Here is a 13,294-nt window from a genome sequence, read left to right as displayed (position 1 = left end):
TAATGTATGAAAGTCGTCATTTCAAAGGAAAATGTTTTTTTTTTACAAGGTTGTCACTAATCAAGATCTGAAGGCCACTCGAGGATAAGGGTTTATGAATGTAAGGTGGTAGTTTAGTAATCGTTAATGGTGTAGATTAGGTAGAATTTGGATTATTTATGGAGACGGCTCAACAAGAATTTGTTTACATTGGACTTGAAGGCTATCATATTGTAATTGGCTGGGAAGCAGGACAATGGAACAGTGTTCGACATGCAGGTAGTTCTAGGAAATCAGTTTTGTTCATGGAATCTGCGTTTAGAATTAGGCACAGATAGAGAGTGAGAAAAATTGTTGATAGTGATTGTAGCTAGTCGAGTATTTTTTTGTGAAAGTTTGGCAAGATCCTGATATTAAAAAAACTTCCTGTTTTGAGTCGCTTACTTCTGTTTTAACAAGTTTTGTACTAACTTTTATTTATTAGTTTATTAAATTGTTAGGTGAAAGTATAGAATAATTAACCATGTTAAGAATGACTTTCTAAATAATCTTCAACAGTTTACTCTCCGGGCTGAAATGATAATACACTCTCAACATGAAGAGGAAGGGGTGTGCATGCTTTGTTAACTATTCTGTACTGTCACCTAACAACTTAATAAATAAATCAACAAATTTGTGAAAAACACTCCCGAAAGTTATATTGTGGATGATATTGTGGATGGAATTTAATATCAGAAACTGAATTTGACCGGACATAGTTTGTTGCAGACTTTTGAGTCATAAATTTTTCTGGTTTGCCGAAATAAATTGGTAGAAATACTGAAACCCTGCCACTTTAAATAATTTATGTGGCTGAAATGGGAATTAACCCATCAACCAAAACAATGTAATCTACACAGATTATTTAGTATGAAGAATTTGAAGAATAAGTTTTTGCGAACCTGTGTGTTTTTCAACAATTTCAACTTAAAAAAAAAAAAAAAAAAAAAAAAAAAAAAAATATTTAATGACTTTTAAGGGGGGGTCATTTCCTCGTTATAACGTTCTACTTCATTGCTACCTGATTTATTGTCCATTTCTTTACGTGTCACGTGATTAGTCACATGACCGGTGAGATTACCTTAAATTCCTTTACAACAATTGTTGCCTAGTAGATCTACACAAAACCTACCTTAAAAAGCTTGTTTTCAAGGGGTTTTCGAGTGTGTTGAAAACGAATATAACCCCCTTCTTAAAAGTCATTAAATTTATTTATTTATTTAATTTTTCTGCTAAGATAACACTTAAGTCTGTAATCTATCTATCTATAAAAGTGAAAATGTGTGTATGTGTGTGTGCACATTTGCCAACCAAATAACTGTCAATTTTCAGTCTACAGACTTGAGATTTGACATAAGGGGTATTGAGATTTTGGAAAATCTTTTTAATCGGGATTTGGCCAGAAATTTTGCTGTGAAGGGGTCAAAGTTCAACGATTTGGCTTTTGAGAACTCTACTAAACTCCTCCACTAATTTTTGGTCTAAACACTTGAAATTTAAGATATAGGTTACTTGAACATAAATCTAACTTTATAATTTGATTTGAGCCCAAAGCTGTAAATGTTAAGGAGTCAAAATTGGGGTCAAAGTTTAAAAGATTTGATCTTTGTGGTCTCTAACAAATAAATCGTTTAATTTTTGGTCTAAACATTTGAAATTTTACATAAAAAGTATTCAGACATAGGGCAAGCTTTTTAATCGTTTTTTTTCAGAAAATTTGGCTTCCAGGGGGTCAAAGTTCAAAAGATTTGACCTTTGCGGTCTCTAGAAAACTATTAAGCCAATTTTGGGTCTAAACATTTGAAATTTTACATAAAGGGTATTCAGACTTTCAGCAAGCTTTTTAATCAGTTTTTGGGCGAATATTTGGCTGCCAAGAGGTCAAAGTTGAAAGAGTTAACCGTTGCAGACTCTATCAAACTTGTTAAGTTTTGAGACATTGTGTTTAACAAAGATGGCAGCGTAGTTCAGATCAGTAACCAAGATGGCGGCCAAAAATCAAATGCGGTCCGTGGCGAAGTTAACGGCGAACTGATTGAATCCAAAATTCAACAATTTTTATAATAATTTTGAAACGTTTTCATTGGTTGTTTAGCACAGCCGGTGGTTATAAAAATGATTGGCGAATCCATTCGTCTCATACTCTCATTAGGAGTCAAAAGCATTTTACACACACCCTTTTTTGATATAATGGAAAAATCCTTTCAGATTCAATTTTGGTTTCACTTGAGAAAAATAAATAAAAATACATAAATAAATAAAAATTAATGAACAAAGAAAAATAAACCAATAAAATAATTGTTTTTTTTTTTGTTTTTTTTCTGGTTTTGGCGGGAATTTGTCTTTATTCTGATTGGTCAAAAAGAATTATTAATATATTGGTATAATGTGTGCAAAAAGAAGCCATTTTTTTTTTGATACATGTAAAAATAAACATTTTTCAAATATATATAAACATACAAATAGAATACTTTTCAAATACATATAAACATATGCATAAAAATTCAAAAATATACATTTTTTTGTTTTGTTTTTAACAAATGTTTACTAAAAAAAAGATACAAAAAAGAACTATTTGACAAATAGGAAGTTTGCAAAAAGGTTTTAACAAGTGACCTTTTTTTTTTTTAACAAAAACTGGAAACATTATGTTAGGTATTAGTTTGTTAATTTGGTTAGTAAAGTAGAAATGGTCGCAGTTTAACGTCGTGCCTGGGACAATTTACAATTTTTTTTTTTTTTTTTTTTGTGTGTGATTTTGACTGTTCACGCCTCTCTTTTTGGATTTCTGAAAAGAAATTTATTCATACTTAGATTCCAAAAAGTTCGGTTATAAAATGTCTTAATTTTATTCTTTTTATAGGTTTAGTGAAAATGTTGGCTATATTATTTTCAGACGTCACATAAGTAAGAGTAATAGATTTTTTCCTTATTTCATCCCTTATAAAATGATATCTGATATCAATATGCTTCGACCTTTGATGAATCATAGAATTATTTGCTAATAAGATACTGCTCTGATTATCACAATGAATTACTATAGTTTTTTTTTTTACTTAGATCTGGTTTTAACATAGATTTTAGAAGGGTGTTCAGAAAAATGGCCTCCTGCATGGAATAAGTAAGAGCCACATATTCTGCTTCACAAGTAGAAAGGGCAACAATTTGTTGCTTTTTAGTTTTCCAAGAGATCATAGGTCCAGTCTTTGACAGTCTAAAACAATACCCCGCTATACTCTTTCTATCCTCAGAATTAGCCCAATCTGAATCCGAAAAGCCTTCTAAATTTAGAGGATATGTAGACTTTTTAAATATTAAAGATTGTTCCTTGGTTCCTTTTAGGTAACGAAGGATTTGTTTTGCACGATTAAGGTCTTTAATTGTCGGTTTCGATAAGTTTTGAGATAGCTTTATTACAGTGTAACATATGTCAGGCCTTGTTGCAGTCATCAAGTAGATGAGGCTCCCTACAATTTCCCTGTATATTCGATTATCAATGGATTTTGTTTGTAGCTTTTTTGTCTGGCGTTCGGCTTTTATCTTTTATCAAAAAGAGAAGCATGAACAGTCAAAATCACAAAAAAAAAAAAAAAAAAATTGTAAATTGTCCCGAGCACTACGTTAAACTACTAACCAAATTAACAAAACTAATACCTAACAATGTTTCCAGTTTTTGTTATAAAAAAAAAATGGCTTCTTTTTGCACACATTATACCAATATATTAATAATTCTTTTTGACCAATCAGAATAAAGACAAATTCCGCCAAAACCAAAACCAAAAAAAAAGGCTTCATTTTGTCATTTTCCCCTGTGCACACACATCACAATTTGGGAGATCGTCTGAAGGTATTATTTACATGCCTTCAACTACATTTGGTAATTTTTTAATATCAGCTGTATTGCAGTGTCCTAGAATTTTATGCCAGGTTTCCAAGTCGTGACAGGCAGTTTTTGAGGGAACCATACTTTTTAAATAATATAGTCGGCCACTTTCTTTAATGTCAAATACAGTTCCATTGGGGTATATCAATTTTGATGTATTTTGGCCAAATTGTATATTCGCACCTTGTTTAATTGCAGCCTGGGCGGAAAATATGTCTTGCTTAAATGTAGGTATGAACAGAGCATTTTTTAGAATACAGTTACAGATTTCGCCTTTATTATTTTTTAGGGATATTTTAGCATCGCCTCTTTTCAAGACTATATCATTTATTTGCCTACCGTCGGCAAGTTCGACAAAATGACTTTGAGGATTAAAGTTTGAATCAAAATTAATAAAATCAGATTCCTTGCACCACTGTCTACAAGGAGATTTTTACCGTTTGCGGTATTGTCAAAGTTACATGTGAATAGAAATGTATGTTCTTCCTCAAAGTTCTCAACGTTTTTTTACGGAGTCCATTTTAGAGCGTGTATATCAACATTGGAAACTTTTGTGGTTGGGTCGTCCACAATTATAGCAGATAATTTTATTCTTTTTCTTGGGAAAATTACTTTTGGAGAATACGCTGCGATGAGGTGTGTAATTTGGTGGTGTCTGCTTTCAAGAAGCATTTTTGAACTTCATAATATTGCTGGAGTTATTATTGTTCACTAGCATACGATTAGTTTCTTCGTAACTGTGCAATGCCACTTTAAATTTGCTGAAATTTATGGGTTTGTCTTTCTGAGTTATAACAGTTATAAATATAAATGGTTTAAAATCGGCTGGAAGTCCCTTGAGGGTCATTGATATCAACAAACTATCGCTTATTATTTCACCTGAGAGTTTTAAGGCACTGTCAGTTGTTTCTGCCCTTATAACGTAGTCGGTAATCGTTTCATCCTCATTACGTTTCAGAGATGTTAGTTCTGTATATAGCGATATAATTTTCGGTTTCCCTTTTGATAAATAATTTTCTCTTAATATGTTCAATGCTTTCCTTTCATCATCCAATGCATCTCTTATAATCAGAGAGACTTCTATCGTCTAAACATTGAATCAGTTCTGCAAAAACAGTCGCGTTCTTTTCAAGAAATTCGGGGTTGTTTGGATTCTCTGTTGGAGATTGTATGACTTTGTAGTTTTTGAATCCTTAGATATCCCAGAAATTTTACCTGCCACAATTCGAATTTAGATTCCGATCCATCAAAGAGAAGACGGTGGCTGGGCGCATAACCTGTTAAGTTTTGAGACATTGTGTTGAACAAAGATGGCAGCGTAGTTCAGATCAGTAACCAAGATGGCGGCCAAGAATCAAATGCAGTCCGTGGCGTAGTTAACGGCGAACTGATTGAATCCAAAATTCAACAATTTTTATAATAATTTTGAAACGTTTTCATTGGTTGTTTAGCACAGCCGGTGGTTATAAAAATGATTGGCGAATCCATTCGTCTCATAACCCCATAAGGAGTCAAAAACATTTTACAAAACTCCTCCGCCACTTTTGGGTCTAAACACTTGAAATTTTAGATGTGGGTTACTTGGATATGGGTCAGACATTTTAATTTGATTTGAGCCCAAAAAAATAAATGTTAAGGCGTTAAAATTAGGGTCAAAGTAAAAACAAAAATTGACCTCTGCGGTATCTAGCAACTTTTCTCTATGGTAGTTAAGGAAGCTTATTATAGAGAAAGGAATTACAATACATACGCACACTTTAATATATACATATGCATATAAAGTTATGAGCAGTATATAGGGCCCAAGCAAAGCCGAGCTGAACTGCTAGTATATATATATAAAAGTGGAATTGTCTGCCTGTGTGTGTGTGTACATTTCTCTAACAAACTACTTCTGTCAATTTTCAGTCTACAGACTCGAGATTTGACATAAGGGGTATTAAGATTTGGGAAAATCTTTTTAATCAATTTTCGGCCAGAAATTTGGCTGTCAAGGGGTCAAAGTTCAATGATTTAACCTTTGAAAACTCTACCAAATTCCTCTGCCAATTTTGGGTCTAGACACTTGAAATTTTAGATGTAGGTTACTTGGACATGGATTAAACTTTTTAATTTGATTTGAGCCGAAAACAATAAATGTTAAGGGGTCAAAATTGGGGTAAAAGTTAAACAAAATTTGACCTCAGCCAATTTTTGGTCTAAACATTTGAAATTTACATAAAGTGTATTCAAACATAGGGCAAGCTTCTTAATCGGCTTTTGACTGAAAATTTGGCTGCCAAGGAATTAAAGTTCAAAAGATTTGACCTTTGCAGTCTCTAGCAAACTATTCAGCCAATTTTGGGTCTAAACATTTGAAATTTTACATAAAGGGTATTCAGACATGCAGCACGCTTTTTAATCAGTTTTTAGGCAAAAGTTTGGCTGCCAAGAGGTCAAAGTTTAAAGAGTTGACCTTCAGAGACTATCAAACCCCTCCGCCAATTTTGTGTCCTGACACTTGAAATTTTAGATGTAGGTTACCTGAACAGGAGTCAAACTTTTTAATATATATATATATATATATATATATATATATATGCACATAAAGTTATGAACAGTACATATGGCCCGAGCAAAGCCGGGCTGAACTGCTAGTCTATAATAATCGTCGGACAAAAATTTAAGAAAGGTGAAAAACACGCATTTTTAGGGGGTGGGCACTCTCGTACAAGTTCGCCTAAGTTTTTTTCCCCCACAAAATTTATGGATTTAGCATCAAATACGCCAAAAGAGTTGATATGCCGTAAAACAAAACAAAAAAATAATTTTGTTAAAGGAGTATGTGTGTTTTTATTATTTTGTCAACGAATTTATAAAAATAAATATCTTCTACTAAGTTGCCATCTTCCCGAGAATTGCCTCCTCTTGCGCTAGAAGGAGATTCAATTTTAATCCTCCCAGGCATTAACTCCTTGTTCGGAACGGGGTGGGACGCCCTGGGACGGACTTATTTGCTATATTCCCAGGCATTACTTTCTAGTTCGGTTTATTATGGATCGTCTAAAGCTACCTCACCCGGAAATGCCGATCGAGACTGGGAAGTTGCGTTTTTCCACAAACCGACATTAGGCATGAAAACTAAATATTTTCTGTAATGTTTGTTTTAAGAAAATTTCCAGAATTTTATTTTTAAGAAAACTCCAAGATTTTTTTTCCTTTTATCCTTATTCGGATTTGATCCTGAAAGGTTAAAAAAAAAAGAAAGAAAAAACCTATCACAAACAATGAAGGTGTTTGTATTTTTGTTGTTGGTAGACTTATCGTAAAAAAATGGTTAATATTAATAAATATTATTACTTACAGTAAGTCTTCCATGTAGGTAGTTGTTCGTTACTACTGATGCTGCTACCGCCACCAGCACTGCCGCCATCTGGAACAATAAATTGATAAACGGAGTTAGTTTCCTCAAAAGAATTGTGAAGCAGGTGGTATTTTTTCGGCATTTTTTTTTTTTTTTTTACATCACGGCGACGACTACGACGGACAAGTACAGTGAAAAAAAGAAAAAAGTTTTTGCAGTTTTTTTTTGTTTTTTTTTTTACTAAATGCTGGTGAAAAATATAAACATTGTCAAATATTGAGTTTTAAAAGTCACTTTCATTTTTATTTATTTTTTTAGAAAAATTTATTTTTAAAGAGACGACAAAAAAAAAACACAGGAGAAAGACACGCATTATAAAAAAAAGGCAATCTTTTTTTTTTGGAGGTGGGGGGTACAAAACAATGGTAGATGATTATAGAGTCCATCATATATATAAATATAAACAAAAATAAGGACACACTACAGGAAGTCGGTCTGGCTGAGAGCGGGGAAAGTAAGTAAGAGTTTGTTAAAGAGAACTTGAGAGGGAGTCATGTAGAGGGGGGGAATAGTTTAGAGAAAGAGAAGAGAAATTAAAAAGTTGGGACACGGATGGGGGGGGGGGTTAGGACACTTCATACTTGAAAACAATGTTTAACATGATTGCATTAAACTTAAAAGCAAGCGAGTAGCAGCAAAACACACACGACAGTTAAACGATTATAATTATCGTTGCAGTTGCACTTCTCTAACCCTTCCCTTTTATAGGTCAGGTCAAACCGAACACTAGCTTTAGAATTTTTGGTAAATTTACAGTGTAGTTAACACTCGAGAAAACGTAAAAAAAAACTAATAAAAACAAATGCAAAGAAAAGCGGGAAATTTAATTTTTTAGTGTTTTTATTTAATGTAACATGTTTATTCAGCTCGAAAAACACAGTGTTTACCAATGTATTGGAAAATACAAAATGGCGCCCGCCCGACTCTCTCTCTCTCTTTCTCTCTCTCTCTCTCTCTCTGACACGGCAAGTTTTGGGAAAAGGGGTTAAAAATAAAATAAAAAACTAGACAAAATACTGTTAGAAACTCGCTCAATATATGTTACCGCGGGCGCGGTGGTGGTGGTGGGGTTTTAACAGTATTTTGTATATTTTTTATTTTTAACTCCTTTTCCCAAACTTACCGTGTCAAAGAGAGAGTCGGGCGCCATTTTGTATTTTCCAATACATTGGTAAACACTTTTTTTTCGAGCTGAATAAACATGTTACATTAAATGAAAACACTAGAAAATTATCCAGTTAGGCAGAAAAGTAACTTATCTTCATTTATTTGTTATGTATTTGTTTTTTGACAACTTTTTCGAATCTGTGTACAGTAATACAACACACCCAATATTTATTAAATATTTTTTACTCGCACAAAAGTTATTCATGAAGATGTGTTTCTGAGTTATCACCGGTCGTCAGCATCATGACCAAAACGTTTAACAAGGATCGAACTCGTTACTGCCCAAAACGGCAGCTGGATGTTTTTCCACAGAGATACCCCGTCAAATTGTACACATGATTTTATCGGTTTTAAATGTAAAATCTATTATTTTATTTATTTTTCTTTTGTGAGCAATATTGTGGCATTTAATTGTTACACTCACCTAGCCGGTTATGCTAAACAAACTTGTTTCTTTTTTACTTCCGTTTTCTGCTTAGCGGAACTTTTGCAGTTGTACAGTTTAATGAAGACATTAAAAAATGAAAATATCGAAAAAAGGTTATATTGTACGTATCCATTATGGACTGAAGATCTCCGAAAAAAAAAAAAAAAAAAAAAACTCATTTAATTTGATCGAGTATTTTTTTTTTTTTTTTTTGCAGCGGAAAAACACGTTTTTATGATAGCACGTGGAAGAAGACAGACATGTTGGATTTTTTTTTTTAAAATTTTGTTTGGAGTTTAGAAACGCCAAAGGGAGATAACTCCAGTTAAAGCGCCGACACTCCCTCCCCCATCTTTAATATGTGCTTTTCTTCCTAAAAATCGAACCTTTTGCTCGGTATCATAACAAATTGCTATTTCGATGTAAAACAAAAACTACTTGATGAAATTAAGTGAAATTTTTTTTTCGGAGAACTTCATTCCATGATAGATACGTACAATTTAAATTTTTCGTGATATTTTCATTTTTTTTAAATATCTTGCTTAAACTGTACAAGTACCAAATTATTTATTCGTTAAAAAAAATTACTTTATAAAAATCCAATGTTGGTTTCATTACAAAATTGTTTTATTAAAATATTTTCTTACGCAAACTAAACTTTTAAATATTTGTACAATTATATGCTGATACATTTTTTTATACCATAAACGTTTTAGTTTTCAAATATTTTTCTGTTCAGAAAAAAAATTCTTGTTTGTTATTTACCGTGTTATTAACCATGAAGAGATTAGAGTTATCGCCCCCACCCACAGTGTCCGCCGTTCGCATATTGCAGAAGTGTCCACTCTTATGTACTAGCTATTTTAATTTATTTCATATCTTGTTCGCCAATAAATTATTTTCCAAAACATTCGTTATAGTTTGCTCACACAATCCTAATTGACAGCCACTATGACTTAGGGTTAGTAATAAAATAAAATAAAATAAATGTCCTAAAGCGATAGAAATAGTGAATCACTTTATATTACATTAAATTTATATATAGGAAACTGATATCCTACTCTAAATTCTAAGATAATTATTTTTGTATATGTTTTTCATTTTTCGGTGGAGTGGCGGGGGGGGGGGTCATACGTAATCGCCTAAAATAGAACCTTATTTTGGGGAGGGTGGTGGGAAGGCAGCGGAAGATGTAAATATAAAAAAGGAAACAAACAAAAAGATCTTTCTCGTTTCTTAAATTTTTGAGAGGATGATTGATTATTCGTACTATTTAGAGTCTTCTGACTACTATCCTCATCTTGAGTGTTATTTTCACATTTCGGTCGATGTAACCTCTTTTTTCAGATGTATCTGTTGAACTCTGGAATCTTTCTGTCGAACTTTGGGAATCTACATAGAATTTCGAACGGAGGGATAGCATGCTCTCGTTCCATCAGCCATAACTAGGTAGAAGTCTATTAGCAATTGAATTTTGAGTGTCGCTCTTACTAAGGATTAACCCTTCAACTTCCAGAAGAGTGTAACTTTTATAACTGAATTTTACCAAGGACCTGATGCGTAGTGGATAAGATTGTTGCAGCGGGGTTGGGAGGCGGTATGGAGATGCGCCAATCAACCGTACAACTATAAAGTAGATACAGAGGCAAAAAGGTAATGGCAATAGCAAAAGAAGAATGACTGCTGAAAGTACGTTTTAAAGATGACAAATCGTCTTTTATTTACAAAAAAAAAAAAAAAAAATGCAAACGGCAAACAGTATCAGCCTCTGGAATGGGGCAGCTTGATGTCAGTAGGCACTGGAGGAGATAACCATATGACAATGGGTACTGGAACAGGCCTGCTGCAAGTGCTGCATGTCAGTAGGCACTGGTATGGGTAGCCGGACATTGAAAGACTCTGGAGTAGGTAGCTTGACGTCTATTGGCTCTGGAACAAGTAGCTTGACGGGTACAGGCACTGGAACGCTGCGGGCTGCAGGAGGTGCTGGAAATCACAGGAGTGAGCTGGAGTTCCTTGATCGTAGAAGGGTAGTCTCAGGAAGCAGGCAGGCAGTAGTAACTGCATATGAGTAATTTGTGGTTCATATAAGTAGTTTGTTGGTCGCATAAAAGTAGTGTAGAAAAGGTAATCCTGAAAAGGGCTGCTGCTGCTGCTGTTGCTGCTGAGCTCGTCGACTTGACTGGTAGCATCAAAATCGCATTCGGGAGGTTTCCTGCTCCCTAAAACCTTTTTAGCCGCGGACAGCAAGATACTCACACACCTCCCATTTGAAGACACGGGAAACACTGAGGCATTGATTACCGAACCCACAGACATATACCACATAGCTAAGGCTCTTCAAATCCATCCATCTGGCAGACCTATCGTCTCGGGCATCAGGGCCCTCACAGAGAAGATTTCGGGATACATTGACAGCGTCCTCAACCCATTGATGCCAAACATACCCAGTTATATTAAAGACATGACACACTTCCTACAGATCCTACGCGACATCGGTAACTTACCAGACAATACAATACTCGTCACGATGGATGTTTCCTCTCTCTACTCGAATATTCCACATGAGGAAGGAATATCCGCGTGCAGGAGTTTTTTTACAAATCCAGAACTTACAAGACACGCACATCACAAACATAAGCAGCATTACAGAGTACATTCTAACACACCACCTCAAACCGACACACTATTACAGATATATAGATGACATCTTTGTCATTTGGCCACGGTGAAAAGACATTGATGAACTTCTTCCAGCATATAAACAACTGCCATAATAGTATAAAATTCACGATTGAACACTCAACCACACACATCACATTTTTAGACGTTCTGATTAATATTTCAAATAATCATATAGGTAGACCAGGTAGGCATCTTAATCAACCACTTTCTTCACAGAAACTATCCATTCAAAATATTAAAAGAAGCCATCAGCAGAGCATCACACATTAGCAGACACAACCTACTAACATACAAAAACAAAACATCCACATGAATAACTATGGTATTTCACTTCAATAATAACACCAAACATTTATACAACCCCATGAAACAGATCTTCAAACAATTACCACAGGACCCCACACTCAACACAGTATACAATAAACCACCCATTTGTGCCAAACGACAGCTCCCCAACTTACATTCCTTACTCACATCCACTCGGATTAACCGCACTCTCACATCTCAAGGAAACAAACCTTGCAATAAGCCCAGATGTTTAATATGTACACATATTAACACCAACAGCACATTCACCCCTCCAGGCACCAACATCCATATCAAACTTCCCCCCTCTAAATTGCAATAGCTCAAATGTAATATATCTGTTATACTGCACAAAATGCACAAAAGGCAATTACGTGGGGGAAACAGGCCTGGAGTTACGCCTACGCGTTAATAACCACAAACATACCATTAGAGATAAATCTACACAGCATCCAGTAGCTATCCACTATAATTTACCTAATCATACAATAGACAACATCAGATACCTCATAGCATCCAATTTTTATTACACAACACCAGAGCCGAAAATATGAAAAAAAATTAATTCTAAAACTCAACACGCACACTTCAGGCCTTAACAAAAACCTAGGACTACTTAGTGACTACAATTTTTATAACTACAAAGATATTCTATAAACATTTCTTTAGGACTAAAATGCACGATGAGATGGGGTAAACTTTTTTTTCTAATTCTTACGAAACCTTCACATTTTCCCTAATTTTTTCTTTCTTTATACTCTTATACACATTGCATGTGTATGTGTGTGTGTATTATGTACGCATATATGTATGTATTTATGCGAGTGTATGTGTATATGTACCTGAAAGTGTATATACACGTCAGTATATGTGTATATATGCATATGTATGTGTATGTATATGTATATATATATATGTATGTATGTATATGTGGATATATGTGTATGTGTGTGCATGTATGTGTGTGTGTTTTCTCAAAGCACATTTTCTTTAAGTGTTAATTTTCTTCATCATTACCGTATATGTATATATATGTATGTATTTCTCGCACACCTATACTTTTTTCCGCCCCTATCTTCCCCTCTACATTTGCTTATGTAACCTTGTGTATATATGTATAGCTGTCTCTACGTGTAAATATATGCGCAAGCATTTATGTATGTGCATGTACATTTGTTAGTATATGTATATGTGTATATATGCATACATTTATATATGCATATATATTTGTACATGTGAGTGTTTATATACGTATGTGTATGTACATATTAATATATAAATTAATAAAAAGTAGCGTTTCGTTTCTGTCTTAAAACGGTTGAATTTAGAAATGACGTTTTCGTTCTTTTTTGAACGAGAAATAGCCGTTGATGTACAAATGAGCATCATAGCGTTTCTCCTCATA

At 34.0% G+C, this 13,294-nt stretch overlaps 1 protein-coding gene across 4 annotated transcripts in view; it reads right to left on the bottom strand.

Moving 5' to 3' along the window:
* LOC145259940 (N-chimaerin-like) overlaps positions 1-13,294 on the bottom strand; it is a 423,244-nt gene that overhangs the window by 179,696 nt on the left and 230,254 nt on the right. For all 4 annotated transcript variants that reach the window (XM_080117906.1, XM_080117905.1, XM_080117907.1 and 1 more), the window contains one exon: positions 7,245-7,313. In XM_080117906.1, coding sequence (XP_079974032.1) covers positions 7,245-7,313 — 69 coding nt within the window. The remainder of the gene's footprint in view (positions 1-7,244; positions 7,314-13,294) is intronic.

Source organism: Euprymna scolopes, chromosome 35, assembly GCF_053919585.1.
Source record: "Euprymna scolopes isolate OS-2025 chromosome 35, ASM5391958v1, whole genome shotgun sequence".
NCBI lineage: Eukaryota > Metazoa > Mollusca > Cephalopoda > Sepiida > Sepiolidae > Euprymna > Euprymna scolopes.
This window is presented reverse-complemented; position numbering and strand designations above follow the sequence as displayed.